The sequence below is a fragment of the Halichoeres trimaculatus genome, unplaced genomic scaffold, assembly GCF_033239565.1.
Source record: "Halichoeres trimaculatus isolate MK-OKI-2021-1 unplaced genomic scaffold, fHalTri1.1 fHalTri1_scaffold_7, whole genome shotgun sequence".
Classification (NCBI taxonomy): Eukaryota; Metazoa; Chordata; class Actinopteri; order Labriformes; family Labridae; genus Halichoeres; species Halichoeres trimaculatus.
The window spans coordinates 23908392-23924142 of record NW_027437185.1 but is presented as its reverse complement, the minus strand read 5'-3'; the positions used below and the strand labels follow the sequence as shown (position 1 = coordinate 23924142).

At 39.2% G+C, this 15751-nt stretch overlaps 2 protein-coding genes across 4 annotated transcripts in view; both read left to right on the top strand.

Annotated features, from left to right (window-relative positions):
* Positions 1 to 239: 239 nt before the first annotated feature.
* Positions 240 to 13671, top strand: gdpd2 (glycerophosphodiester phosphodiesterase domain containing 2). The gene is made up of 16 exons (XM_074673704.1): positions 240 to 386; positions 2360 to 2582; positions 3282 to 3385; positions 3586 to 3679; positions 4005 to 4064; positions 4149 to 4247; positions 4349 to 4442; positions 5412 to 5557; positions 6453 to 6535; positions 8136 to 8295; positions 8399 to 8605; positions 8692 to 8840; positions 11315 to 11462; positions 11606 to 11688; positions 11773 to 11801; positions 13003 to 13671. Exons 2-16 carry the CDS (start codon positions 2496 to 2498, stop codon positions 13068 to 13070), a joined length of 1611 nt encoding a protein of 536 aa, XP_074529805.1. The 5' UTR covers positions 240 to 386; positions 2360 to 2495; the 3' UTR covers positions 13071 to 13671.
* A 1460-nt stretch (positions 13672 to 15131) lies between these two features.
* dlg3 (discs, large homolog 3 (Drosophila)) overlaps positions 15132 to 15751 on the top strand; it is a 93062-nt gene continuing 92442 nt past the window's right edge. The window contains exon 1 of one of the 3 annotated variants that reach the window (XM_074674814.1): positions 15132 to 15384. In XM_074674814.1, coding sequence (XP_074530915.1) covers positions 15345 to 15384 — 40 coding nt within the window. In that variant the 5' untranslated portion in view covers positions 15132 to 15344. The remainder of the gene's footprint in view (positions 15385 to 15751) is intronic. The other 2 variants (XM_074674816.1, XM_074674818.1) reach the window with 2 other exon arrangements.

Genomic DNA, 15751 nt, shown 5'->3' with positions numbered 1-15751 from the left:
TAAGGGAAAAGATAGAGTCTTCTCTCTCAGATTCCCCACCACCACTTAAATGCACAATTTGAGATCTATCCTATGATCATTTAATTTCTAATGAACTGGGGCATCGATTCAGAGATTTAAAAAAAAAAAAAAAAAAAGCAAAGTGGTTTTAGAAGGTGTCCCGTTCAGTCCCTAGAGTAGTCTCCCTCTAAACTTACCTGCGTTGAACTCTGGATCCTCCCTTCGTGTTTCAGGCTACACCCCTTCATCCAGCAGCACCCATTCATACGGGACCATTCACATTCAGTTCACGAGTTGACGCAGGAGAGAGGTGGCAAGTGGAGTGGTCTGCGCGACAAGTTTGTTTTTGATGCGATGGTTCATGCAGCGACGGATAACGTTTGATGGTGAGTGTTTTATGTTAGTTTGATTTAGATAGATAGATAGATAGATAGATAGATAGATAGATAGATAGATAGATAGATAGATAGATAGATAGATAGATAGATAGATAGATAGATAGATAGATAGATAGATAGATAGATAGATAGATAGATAGATAGATAGATATTGAATATTAAATATTATCAAATATGACAAATATTCTGTCAATGTCAGACATTCTATTTTGAAAAATAAACTGTATAAAAAACGTGCTCATGAATGCGTGAACGTTGAAAAAAATCGTACAAATAATTTACATGATGGGATCAGACACGTGCAATGATAAACGGTTTTAAAGGGTCTTTTAATATTTCCTTTATTTGCTGTCAGGTGTTAAAATAAGATTGTGACCATATCTCTGTTTTTTGATCTGGTCATAGTAGAATCTGCTAAGGCTGTATAAAACTGAAGTGATTTCTCTTGTGTCATTTTATTTTTTATTTTTTTTATTATTATTTTAACTACAAAAGAGGAAGGAAGTTAGCCTTGAATTGGCTACTTTTAGTAATGGTTGATGACAGAACAGATCCTGTCATTAGAAAGAAACAGTTATCACTCATGTAAGAAGTTTCTTTAATATTCCACAACAAAAACACCTGGATGTATAATTTCTTACACATTTTATCATAACATTACGGACTCACTACAGCTTTCATTTCTTTACATCAATACCAGAACACTATTTGGAGCATGAAACATTCTGTGTTTTGTCTGTCAATTTGCACCACCATGCTGGTAACTCAGCGTAAACTTACTACTTGGAGCTTGCATGTTTCGTGTTTACATCTTAAACTGTATGATAATGATGATGACAGTATCCTCTAATAAACAGTGATCTCTGCCAGATGATGTGGGCTGTCAAAAGAACACTGTTGTAAAGCAACCAACCACAAAAAAACAATGTTATTGTGTTTGTTTGTAATTAGGCCACTTTTCTATTTTCACTTTCTTTTGTCCTCCCGTCACGAGTTGATTGTGTGGTTTTCCCACACTGTTAACCTTCAGTTCGGGTTTAAAGTTTCCAGCTATATGCAGTGAAACAAGTTGTCTAATGTTTCTGTGAGTGACAGTTAAAACTGTGGACTTGTCTGAACACGCTTTTTAATGGATGATTTGTCTCCTTATTCCATTAGATAAACAAATGAAATAAGGGCAAGGATGTCATTTCACTTAACGTTTAAGAATAGGTAGGGGTTATTCAAGCATGATGGGAAAATTTCTGCTTCATTTTCTTGAAATGCCTGATTTTAAATTTTATCTTGAACTGACATATTTCACTGAAAGCTTTGTTTAAGAAAGAAAATAAACAATTCCGGGGGAGAGACACCTGAAAAAGACTCGGGTCAAATCAGGTCCAACAAGAAACTATGGGTGAATAATGCTTTTACACAACACAAACTTGTGTTGCTCAACACATATCTGCAGGTGACAGAAATGTGGGTAAATTCCCATTGTCGTTTCCCATGAAGAGGTACTGGAACCTGGAACAACTGGCACATGATGTGCCCTGACATGTTGAAAATATCTTCCTGTGACCCAGTCTCTTTTTCATTTCTACATGCCAAGTTCCTGCATTTTTAACCCACGTAAAGTCTAAGCACAAGCCAAAGAGGAGTCTTCATCAGTTAGTTTGTTCTTTAATCACACCCTCAGTTTATTTCCTCCCCCTCTCTGTCTGTACAAGGACGTGACTGCCACTGAGGCTGCTGCAAAGGCTCAATAGTGACTTCACTCAGGCTGGTCCGAGCACCACTTTCAATACCCCATGGTGCTGGCTATTGTATGTGCTGCCATCGACTATACCCCCCTTTTGCACACAGGCTCTATTCAGGGTGTTATTGAGCGGGGATCGCCTTAATGCCCAAGGAAACTCTTTTTCCCTCTCTCTCATTTGCTTTTTGTCGTACTCATCCTTTTTCCTTCCTTTTCTCCATAGGTTTATGAGCGTAAACAGGGTCAGGCTTCTTTTTAGTACCCAGAGAAAACATCATTGAGTCCTCCTTCATCCTGCTTCAGGCTGCGTGTATCAGGTGTCTGAGCAGGACAGACACAGTGAGTGAGGAGGGGAAGTAATGTCTCAAGACGAGAGCTGGTGCAGAGTTTGCAGCAGGGGCTTGTATAGTTGCCACTGGAAGCAGTCAAGTGAAAATAAGAGGAAAGTGAGTATTTTTTGCAATATTCATGTGAATTTCTGAGTTTAAGAAATATAAATACGTTTTACTTAACTTCCAGGGTGTTGAGATCTGCCCTGGTTTTATAAGTTTTGGGTCACTTGTACTTCCACTTTTACAAATCCCACACTCAGGGATTAAAATTCCACCAGTCAGAAATGTAAAGCCTTACTTATGAACGATTTTGCCACCTTGTTCTTAAATGCTGGGTGAATAAACTTATTTTCTTTGTTTTAAAGAAATATTTTCATATATTTGTAGAAAGAACAAAGTGACAACTGATTTCAAGAATGTGCACAAGTGTGCCAAGCACAATTAGTAAACTTACAGGTCTCAGCAGGCTTTAATGGACTTATCTAGATTAAACAGAGTGGGACTTGTAGAGGTGTGTGTTTTTTTTCTCCCACATAAATGACTGAGTGAAGGTGTTGATGGTGAAAGAGCATGAAGAGCCAAGTTGTCATGGCACAATGGAGAGCACAAATCCAACTACAAAAAATGTTGGCACGGTGCCAGTGTCTTAGGATCTAATTCGTCTTTGGCATCTACACACACACACACTTTTCACACACAAACACACACACAAATGTTGATTTCTAGCTGAACTGCCATGCCCGCATAGCTTCAGTTTTTAGAAGAGCTGAAGGCTGCAAAAAGTTATCACTCCATCTGTTCTTTTCACATTAGCATGCGTGCTGCTGGTTCACAGTCTTGGCTGTGGTCTCCGTGCTCTCCCTGTGCTGGATGTACGTTTGTTTGGTTACTCTAAATGACCAAGATGATGTGAACTGGTGAGTGATTGCAACACACACACACACACACACACACACACACACACACACACACACACACACACACACACACACACACACACACACACACACACACACATTGAATATAGAACAAAAGCCCAGAATCCTGTCTTTTCTTCTCTTTACTGATGACCTTTGTTCTGCTAACCCTGTGCTGCCCTCTGTTGTTCCATTATCAGGCAGGGCTTTGTAAAACTGAAGCGGTGGGTGAACTGGTTCATGGTGCTCATCATCATTTCTGCAGCGATCACCAGCTACTGCGTCTTGCTGCTGGTGAGAATGGCACACTGAAACTCTGCTGTTAGAACTTTGCAGTAATAATTGGGGAATTCAAGACTCTCATGAGACTGGTTAATAACAGGCATGAGAACGGCTTTTTTCAATCCCACCAAACAAACATAAATGGCTATTGTTTAACCTGGAGACCTTGAACATAACACAATGTAACAATACAATAACAATTTAATAAAAAGACGTCTTAGAAAAGTCTGATTAGTGATCAGACTTTGTGAAGAAAAATAAAAGCTTCATGTTCATTCAGAGCTGAAGAAGTCATGATGGTGTATAATATTCTAACACACAGCACATTTCATTGCAGCTCTTCGCACTGTTCCAAGTCGTCCTAGGAGAACCACTCGACCTACACTGTCTACATAAGGTAATGAAAATATTACTCCTTCTTCCTGATATGCATCAATCCTATTTCATTGTTGGGTTTAATGTTTGCTCTTTCTTGGCACAGTTCTTGTTGTTTGTAGGAGCGATATTCATCGCGTTTGGAGTTGCAGGGATCACTCTCCAATGGCAACAGGAGTGGCCGACTGTTCCTCTTTCCCTGCAGGTACAACAAGAGTCACATCTCAGGACTTTGAATTAAACATGCTGTGTATATTCTTGCTTTTAAATGTCATGTGTTTCTGGTGTGTGTTGACCTATTTGCAGGCCACAGCTCCTTTCCTGCAGTTTGGTGCTGTTGGGGCATTGACACTGCTGAGCCCGTTTGTCTTCAGAGGCTTCCATGCAGCCAAGGAAATATGTAAGAATTACGTCTGTTATAGGCACATCAAGGTATAAGCAATTTCAGAGACCCTTTGCCTTAAGAACTGCCCTCAATCTAATGTCCAATACACACTCACTGGCTACTTTTTTTGCGGGTTGGACAACTTTTGCCCTCAGAATTGTTGATTATTAGTATCATAGATTCAACAAGGTGCTGGAAACATTCCTCAGAGAGTTTGATGCATATTGACATGATAGCATCACGCAGTTTCTGCACATTGGTTAGCTGAACATCCATAATGTGAAACTTCCGTTCCACCACACTCCAAAGGAGCTCTGTTGGATTGAGATCTGTTGATTCGGTTCCAATTTTCTATTTTTGTTTTGGTGAGCTCCTATGAATGCTCAAGCATTCAAAGTCACTTCAATCACCTTTCTTCTTCTTCTTTATCCTGATGCCTGGTTTGAACTTCAGCAGCTCGCCTTTACCCTGTCTATTAAACTAAATAAATTGACTTGCTGCCATGTGATTGGCTGATAAGATATTTGCATCAACAAGCAGTTGAACAGGTTTAGCTAAATAAGTGGCTGGTGAATGTAAGTGATTATTATTTTCATTGCCCCACATTAATAAATCAACTTACCCCATATGAATCTTATCTCTTATCTTCTTATCTCATATGAAAATGTTAAAAAAACATTAAAGAGTTAATACTGCGTGTAATGCCAGCCAAAGTTTTTAAACAGTCAGTGTCTACGTGCATGACAACAAAAGACTAATGCTATTGTAATTTGCTTTCTGTGTAATTCTAAGTTCAATAATATTTTAAAAGGTATGAAAAAGATCACAGGGATCTGAAGGGTGCAGGTATTTTTGATACTCCCTCAGAACAAATAGTCGTCTTTGTTTACTCAGCCTTCTGAGGGGACTTCTGAAGAGTGGCTTCGTTTACTCACATCAGAGTTAAAAAAGAATCATTCTACTCTTGATTTTTGTTCTCTACAGGGTCTCGGTTCCTCATCGCTGTGGTGTTTGGAGCGGTGTCAGCAGCCATCTTCCTGTGTCCCCACTACATTCAGTCTCCCTGTCTGATAGAGATACGTGACCTACCTGAGAAACCAAAGCTTATTGGGCACAGAGGGGCACCGATGGTAAGAACCAGATTCACTTGACATGAGCTGTAAGATGCATACACACCTTAGCTTCTCAGTGTGATCTTTTATAAACTTTGACCAAATAGCCACATTAAGAGACACTGCCAACATCATCTTTTGGTGAAATCACAACATTAGATCCATTTTAGTGAAAAAATACAATGTATTTAAGTACAATGACACTACTAACCATCAACTAATAGAGAACTCATGACACAAACAATCAAACTTCCAGTACAAAGATCAAATTTAGTTTTTATACTTATTAGGTCTCACTCATCCCAAATGATCCCAAAAGCAAGGTGAATTAAAAATTGCACACCAGAAAAAAGCTTGGTTCTCAAGAGGTTGAACAAGTTTCTTGTAAAGATTTTTATTGTGAAATGTGGTTGTTCAAACAGATCAAAAGAGGATTTTGAATAAGAGATTTAAAACTGTGCAAGCTGGACTATAAAAAATAACCAGAGGAGACATCAAGTGATGCTCCAGAGTGAGGCCTACTCTACAGCTTGCTTGCTGTATGTCTCCTCACTGCAGAATCAAGTGTATGCTCAATGCTCTTGACATTCAGTACATTCTGTTGACTAATGCTATATGATAAATCACTCTATGACTGGCTCAGGTGAGGACAAATTTTTAGTCATGTGCTGACCCTGTTCGTCACTCGGCTCTGTCCTTGAAAGTTGGCTTTGCTCCTGGGTGGCCAATAAGCCCAATTTAACTCTGTGTGTGGGACTGTGTGTGTGTGTGTGTGTGTGTGTGTGTGTGTGTGTGTGTGTGTGTGTGTGTGTGTGTGTGTGTGTGTGTGTGTGTGTGTGTGTGTGTGTGTAGGCTGCATGGTGGGTTTTATGCACACAAGTTTTCCTCATCCACCTGTTCTCGCTGTGTTTAGCTGGCCCCAGAGAACACCATGATGTCGTTCAACAGGAGCATTGAGTGCGGCGTCACGGCCTTTGAGACAGATGTACAGCTCAGGTACAGTGAGGGTGGCATCATGGGTAAAAGTCTACATGAGTGTGATTTGAGCAGACAATGACTAATTTGTCAAGTCAAATCCTGAGTCCTGTTTTTACAAAAAGCAACAGTCTTGTAAACAGTTACAAACCATGCTTTAACTGCATCTACCTGTATCAGTAGTTGAGTGAGTCAAATACAATTTTTTAAAAAAGAAAGAAGAACACTGTTTACACACCTAAGTGTACAGCCAAACCGCAAAAAAACAAAAGTTTCCATGCATCATTTGGTTTTCTGGTGTGACTGTGAAAGCATGCTTCAGTGTATGTGGGGTCAAATATCTGACCACAACTGAAAAGAACAGTTTGTTTGTAAAGACATTTTACAAGTTAAAAAAAGAGAGTGATGACCCACAAACAAAGTGGACTCAGGAGACCAAGAAGAGCTCACTAAGAGGTCTCTGAAACAGAACCCTTGATGGATTAGGTTTCTTTTTTAGATGACCTGCTCTGTGGTTTCTCTCTTTCTCTCATGTACACTCATCTCAAACAACTGAATGATGCATGCCAACATTAGCATTGCTGCGGTTTAGCTTGACATTGATATGAAAAGGTCTCAAAAGGTCTTTTTTTTTCTCTGACTCTCAGTTTGACTATCTTCAACTGAAAATCACTTGCACTAGCGCTTCTCAGTGGTTGTTACCATCAGAGAGGGGAGGTGCTTCACATCCCTTGGTCTGAAACTGATATTTCTGGCCTCAACAGCAGTAGTTTTATGGGACTTTGTAGATGTAGTCCGAATATCTTTCAACTTGAATTTCTTTCCTGAGTGACAGTTATCACTGTCTCACTGCGGGAGTGATCATACCCAACCTGGCAACCTCCAGGCTAGGAATATGAGACAATGCTGAAGTGCTAAAATCTGCTGTTTCTCGAGTGTTCGCTTGAGGCTGGCTCCAGAAGTACCGGAAGTCACATGCACACCAAGCCAAAAAAGCTGTTTTCAAAGCTGAAATTAACTTATTTACAGCCTAGTTCAAAAAACATCTCCTGTCTGAGTCGTTAATTTTACTATCCGCACACTGTACAGGGGGTGAATCTTTTTTCTAACGCCTAATTAGAGGCACAGCTCAGGGTCATGACAGGCACCCTATACCTGTATGCAAAGCCCTTACCACTACCAATATGGCCACGATAGCCAAATCATAACAAACGTTGTCTCAAGACACTTAACAAAAACATTCACAGGTCTAGACCCGTAAATTTTAATAAAATGTTATTATTTATATTTAAGGAAAAACTTCCCTTAACGGGCATGGATGTTGTCTCGGTGACATGAGCCAATGGTTTTTGATATCATGGTTTTTGTGCAATGCTGACCTCTACCTAACTCTTGGTTGACCCAAAACCAAACATCAGAGACACTAACAATCTCAAAATTAACAAAAAGGGCTTTAAAGGCCACTGTTGCTCACCTGCTGAAAGGGACAGAGCACAGATAACACAATCTTCAATTTATGTTGCCCCCAGAGCTTAATAAGGTTAAAAAAAATACTTACTGCACTACTACCTTAAGCTCTCTAATCTCACAAATACTGTGTTTGATTGTGTTTCTTACCAAGTAAAGACAGGGTCCCCTTCTTGATGCATGACCACAAGGCAGAGTTCCTGCGAAGAACGACAAATGTTAAAGAGAAGTTCCCGGACAAATACTTCAGCCACAGCAGCAACTTGACCTGGGATACACTACAGAGTCTGAATGCAGGTGAATGGTTCATAAAGGTGAGGTCTCTGCTTTGACACATGCTTTTCCACACTCACATAAAGATTTTTGTGATATTAGCCATCGTGCTACGTTCATAGGAGCTGTTATCTGACTTTCTAGACAGATCCTTTCGGTTCGGTGTCCTTGCTATCGGCAGAGGAGAAGTTAAAAGCGCGATCACAGACCATACCGTCCTTACTTCAGCTGTTAAACCTGGCCAAGCAGCACAACATCTCGGTGATATTTGATTTATATAGTCCGGATGTGGAAAATGACACAGAAGAAACAGTCAGCACCATCCTGAGTTCTGGCATTGACCAAAGTCTGGTAAGTCTAATTTTGATCCTTTCCAAATAAAATTGATGGACATTTTCACAGTATTTAGTTTATTTTTTGCATTCTATCTTTTACAGATCCTCTGGCTTCACCCAGATAAACGAGAATATGTGACTCAGACTGCCCCAGGCTTCATCCAGGTCTATAAAAACATAAACGACATGCTCAACGAAACAGGAAACCACTTAAATGTGAAATACAGCAAGTTGAGTATGAAAGAAGTCAGGTAAGAAATGGAGCTGATACTACACACCCATTATTATCTGTGTGGTGGTGCCAGGGGGTTTCACAGTGGCGTGTTAATTAAAAGTGTGTGTGTTGCATGCTGAGACACAGCACTGGCACTGAATATTTAGACCTTCAGGGTACGAGATTCGAATTGTGTCCCACCTAGCGGTGTAGTTTTATGGTTGAGCAGGTTGAAAAACAAAAAATAAATAATACAGTGTTTCAACATGTTTGAGGTGCTGCAGAAAGTGTTAAGTGATCTCGTTGTACACAGGCTGTTGGCTCTGTGATAGAGACGTGTCCTCTGAATAAGGTTTGATTTAAAAATAAGCACTGTTTATCCACAAACCTATGTGTTATTACACATTTGATTTATTAGGGATAGACCGATAATAGTTCCAGCCGCCGATATTTGGCTTTTTTTTTGACCCGACAGCCGTTAAATAATGAAAAGTTAGTTTTCATTTATAAGACATGCTGCTGAGCCTGGGAGCTGTTTAATAAACATGTGCTTAAAGGCATTTCAACAGACTAAAGTTTTGGAGTTTGTATTTTTCAAAATTTTGACGCCAGTATTTTCATTTTTACTGCAAACAAATATTGACTAATACTCGGTATTGGCCCTGAAAAACCATATAGAATAGAATAGAATAGAATAGAATAGAATAGAATAGAATAGAATAGAATAGAACTTCATTGTCGTTGTAACAAGTACAACAAAGTCACAGCAGCAATCAAGTAAACAAAAGTAAGAAAGTGTATAGAAAGTGCAAAAAGGTCCATAAGAAAATAGATGACGACAGCTTGTCCATCATTCTCCAGTTCAGTCAGCCTCCACCTCCACAGGGTCCAGGACTGAGCTTCTTTAGTCATGCTCCGGAGTGACAGTAGTCTGTATTCTGTCTGCTCACAGCAGGTGAAGCTCTTCCAATGTGGTGTTGGTGTCTGATGTTAGCTCCGTTAGCCATGTCTGTGAATAGCATGATGCTACTCTGCCCTCTGGTATTCCCTCTGTTGCTGGGTTAGCACAGCTAGCTCGTCCGTCTTATTGGAGATAGATCTTACGTTCCCAATAACGATGGATGGAAAGACAGGTCCATGTCGTCGTTACTTCTTAGCTCACACCTGAGAACCAGAACGTCGTCCTCACTGCCTTCTCCTCTCCTTGTGGGAAGACATCAGGCCTTACACCAGTTAGCATTGACATGCTACAGGCTGCTAACAGCTGAGTTCACATGTAAACAGTGCAGCCATGGTTACATGTAGGATCTCCAGACAAACACAGGAGAAAAAGCAGTAAAAATATCGCTGAAGCCACAAAAAGTTTGGTGTCCATGACCAACAAATGAGCCATACAAAGTAATGATCCAAATGCAAAGATTACGAAAAAGAGACGAAAAAGTTACAAGAAACGGACAAAGAAGAGAGAGCTGCTGCAAAACGCAGCAATTGCCAACATGGCGGCGCCAAGCAACAAAAAAAAAAAAAATTAATAACGACTCATCTAGAGCCCCTGTTAAGCTGGGTATGAAATAGTCTGGAACAAATGTTTATGCCTCCTCATGAACTACAAACAAAATACAAACAAGCCCATCTGAGAAATAGCACATGTTCCGGACGTTTAACAGTTGTCAAATGATAGTTCATGGATTATTAAATTAATTAAATCACCTCATTTATGAAATATGGCCCTATAAACAACATCTCTTAAAAGGGGGGTTATTTGGGGTTATGAGGTTAGTGAGTCTTTCATTTAGGTGATTTCATACTGACCATGGCACAATGAAACATCAACAGTGGAGGAGCACACACACTTTTAGAGATTTCTTGAATTTTATTCTTAAATAAACCTGAAATAAAAAAAATATTACACCAGTGCTTTCCCAAGTGGCACACTTTTCACACAAAGGGGACATTTAAAGAGAACACTTTGTGTAAGAAGACAATCTTTTACATTGTGTTCACATACCTGACTGTAAAGATATTCACACATTCAGCCTCCCCAGGTCAATAGCCTATCAGCTGAACAATGCATTTAGAAGACTGACACCTCTTTTCAACTTAAGTATGGTAGAGAGGGAACTAAAAGCTCATCTGCAACTTAATTTTGCCTTTTTGTGCAGCCAGCTGAGAGTGTGAGGAGGCTGTCTTCACAGATCTCCTGGGTGTCCAGAGATCTTATTATACTCCTATGAGATCTATTAATCACCTTCAGGACCTCTGTACATGATGTACTTCCAAATTCCCATTACATTGCTTAACTGATAATCAACCAAGGGTCAAATAATGACAATATACTCGTTCAGATTCCTTGTTTTGGGATGATTTGCACCCTTTAGCACAGCAACTAGTCTACATAACAAGCTCCCCATCCTACATTACGTCAGAGTAAATTATCCAGTGTTATCCATTTTTTAACCCAGCTCACTATTTGCTCTGATCCATTCCAAATGTTGTGTTTACATTTTACAGAGATCTTCGGAGCATGAATATCTCAGTGAACATGTGGGTGGTGAATGAACGTTGGCTCTTCTCCCTGCTGTGGTGTGCAGGGGCCAGCTCTGTGACCACCAACTCCTGCCACCTCCTAAAAACCATGACTGAGCCAGACTGGGTCATGGTGAGCACCAATGCTCACACAGTTAATCTTATAGCCAGTTTCGTTCTCCACATCAGACAGCTGAACAACTGTCTGAGGAGTTTTGTTTCTGTGAGTGTATGTCCAACTCATCTCTAATATACTCTCATATTAATGTGTTTCAGGCACCACGGACATACCAAATGATATGGATCACTGTGGATGTTGCATCTTTTGTGATAATGATTGGACTCTTCATTCTTCAGCGGTAAGCTGAGCATGATTGCACTCCTTCGTTTCTGTTGCATGAAAATGTCTGTGACTGACAAATTTCCTTGACTGTTTCTGCCAGGAAAACACACTGTTTCTGTCACAGAGAAGGTACAGTACAGTTGTAGTCAGTTTGCATTGGCTAATAATAATAAATTCCCCTTCTTTTTAGTTTGAACTGTCATTAACAAATTAACCCTATCAAATATTTAGCCACTTTTGATTTACAGCAACATATATGTGTTTTGTGAAATCTTATTAAATGAATCTTATCAAATCAAAGTGGTTTAATCTGTAAAAAAGGTTTTAAAGTCTTTACTAAAGACATGAGGGCACAGTTGCTTGTAAATTGACTAACACCTTGACCCACTAATCATTTTAACTCTTTATAAAAGATTAACAGCAATGCATAATAAAAACTCACCTGTCTTCTGTTACTAATCTTACACAAATCCTCGAAAATAAATATTTACTCATTTAATTTTTTCATAAGTATGGACATGATTCAAGCTATCAGTTACCTTTTTATTTTAGGGTAAAAGACTAGAAAACATTTTAGAAACAGAGTTACATCAAGCAAGAAGTACCCAACTAACTAACTGCAATGTAGCTGTAGGTTGCAAGGCTCCATAGCTAGCCTTAAATATCTCATTTAAATGGCTGGAATATTTAACACAACACAAAGATGTTAAGAGTTAAATAATGTAGAAGCAACACTTACCATTTGTACATGACTTGACCTTGTGTTTTTGTTTCTTTAATGTCATTATTACAGATTCAGGCTGTTTCACTTAGCCATCTTGTTTTGTTTTGCTTTATAAAAGTCCCAACATCACTTTAACCCATTGGATCAGCAGTTGTGATTGGCCTGACTTTAACAAGTCTGGACGTGACTGGTTAAAGTCATGTGTTACAGGAGGCTTTACAGTAACAGCTTATAAATCATTAACTACATTTTAATTCTATTTTATTCCTTAAAAAAATCAAATCGTCAACTTTACAACTGCAGACTTCCAAGATGAAAATAGGTTGGTTAGTTATAACTTAAAATTTTTCAAAGGTGAGTAAGAAATAAAAAAAAATCAGTTGATTAGCAACAGATGAACACCGTTACCAAGAAAGAAAACTTTTGGGACTAATCCACAAACCAGAGAAAAATGTATTGATCAATCGGTGAGAAACAGTTTTTTCTAACATTGACATTTTTGGAGTGGTGGCTTTTAGTGATTGTGGCCATTTTTTTCCCTCTTGGAGTGTGTGATTTAGCATTTACAAGAAATTTAATTCATCTCCTTTTTGTCATTTTCCACAGACAACCCCAGAGAGAGTACACTAGCGTGGAATGAGAAAGAACTTTCTCCCTTCTTACCGACTGTGTAGTTCGTCCCACTCGGCCTGGAGGTGTTTTATACATGCATCTTAGTCTGGACAGGTTCCTTTTGTGGACCCAGAGAAAGAAGAAGCAAGTTACTGTGAATATCAAAACACTGTACTCTGAAGCCATACAAATACAACTGTTTTTGTTGTTGTTGTTTTCGTGTAAAGGATGTGAATCGAAATATCAGCACTGAGCCACAAGATGGCAGTCAAGTTTAATTTCTGTGTGAATCGAGTGCATTTGCTGGGTCCCATTTTCACAGGGTTTAATCATTTCTTTCATTGATACTGAAATTGTAAGATGGTCTTTGATTGTATCACTGCATCTAGCACTGCATATTCTCTTTGCACCTTAAGTCTTTTTAAATGTTGTGTATGTTTTGATTTGAGACCAGAATTAAAATTTTGGTCTGAAGAGCAGGTGAGCCACAGATGTTCTGTAATCTGAGCCAGAAAAACAAAAGTAAACATTTTTTTCTACATGTCATTGTCTCTTTTTTCAGGTCCCACAAGCTTTTATTTCCTTTTGATTTTTTTGTAAATTCAATTTATAACAGATCTAAAATTTCAGATCTGCATTTCCCTAAGTACTGTACTTCAGTGTAATTAAATTTTGACGCTGACAACTGAAATCAAATGTTGTATGTCTTTTGATTCAGATTTGTTGTTCGAGGAAATGCTATTGTTTTATTCCACTACAATTTACAGCTCATTTTATAGGTGTGTGTGTGTGTGTGTGTGTGTGTGTGTGTGTGTGTGTGTGTGTGTGTGTGTGTGTGTGTGTGTGTGTGTGTGTGTGTGTGTGTGTGTGTGTGTGTGTAATTGAGACAGAAAGTAAGCAAAGAACTTAAGAGATCTATTATCCCAGTCATTAGGATAGGATGAAGAAACTGCCTGAAAGTGGTTATTATATTTCTCCTAATTTTTTCATCAAAGCAAGGAGAAATGTTTTTTCAAGAATCTTACTACTTCATCAAGACATAGACTGTAAAGTGTGACGAGTATAACACAGCCATGGCCTGAATGATTTTAAAATCTGTAATAAAGTTTAAAAAAAATAATAATAATCATGGAGATTGATAAGATCCATAAAATCTTCTCAGACATTTGTAAAATCCTGCTTCTTGCTTTAAAAGAGTGTAGTTGCCTAAAAAGTGCATTTATCACCTTTAAGTTTAATTCATTAATTTAATTTTAATTTAATTTTTCCTTTGATGTATTATGAATTAATAATCAAAAGAACTTCATTCAGTGAATGGGGAAGATTAAGGGAGAGTAGAATAACTGGGCAGGATTAACTGCCAAGAGGCAATATTAAGGCAATATTATTAAGTGAGTTGAAGACAAGTTAGACAGTAGTCAGTTGATGTACGAGACACTAAGTCATAAAAATAACAAGATGTTATCTATGACTTAGTATCTCATTATTAGGACCTTTTTTATTCATTTTCTATCTATGTTTTTTTTTTTTTTTTTTTTTTTTTTTTCAAACTCGTCCTTTTCTCTTTTATTATTGGCGGAAATGGGCTTCCATAGCAGAAATCGTTCCCATTTCCGGGGTGTACCAAAAAGTTACTTTTGTTTCAGGCTTTTCTTGTGACCGAAGTGATGCAGTCTTTGTGTTGGATTAGATTAGGCTGTGGTGCTAGAGCCCAGCGTGACACATTGTCGGTGCTCTTGGCAACGTCCCTGTTAGTTCTACCTCAGACCTGTAAACCGTACCAAGTTAAGTTTCTGATTTCCCACGACCACCTTAACGCACCACTGGATGGCGGAAGATGCAAGAGTTTGAAACAGAAGAAAAATGGATTCCTCGCTTTCCAATTGATGATTTTACGCAGCAAAAAGAGAAGCAGTCAGCAGGTGGCGTCGTCTAGCTGCACGAGCCTGAACTATAGGGCCGCTTTCCACGAAGGCGAGGCGCGTGTGAGCGGTGTGTGTGTGTGAGAGAGAGAGAGGAAAGAGAGAGAGAGGAAAGAGAGTGAGAGAGAGAGGGAGGGAGGGGGGAAATGTCACGTTCAGGGCCGTTCACACCAAAACTTCTGGAAAGTTGTCATGAGCCAAACAGTCTCTCCTCCTGTCACATCTTAACCTCTGTGAGTGGGTGTGGACCACCGCTGACCGCTGCAAAAACAGACTGGGAGTGTTCAGCAGCAGGATTTTAAACTCCACATACACTTTGTTTGTTGAGAAGGGGCGGCAGTTTTGGTGGTAGAATTATCCAAAGCTATTGCTGTAACTATTCTACTTTTGTTAACACCCTAATTGCACTGCTACATGACGTTTCGAGACGACCACACCATGGTGCATAAATATGGTGAGTACCGCTAACGCAACTTACCGTCGCTACCTCACTCACGTGACAAAGTTTTGTTGTAAATCTCGGTTTAAGTTTTTTTGGGAAATGCCAGCTCATGACTTCATGAATGCTTCAACTGGACTTCACAGTGCTTCTGTCGTGTCCTTGTGGGATTAAAAGGTATCAAATCTGGATAGTGTGCAACCTTCGAGCAGCATGCAGTTTACTGATTTGAGGTTCTTCCTTGATTAAAATGTTCAGGATCCAGCTGGAAACTGTGAAGTAGTAGGTTTACCTCCGTGATCCGTGCATCTGCTCTCTGCTGTGTTCTTCACCACCCACAGGGTTCAAAGACCAGCCGTACAGTCGTGTTGGAGGAGAAAAA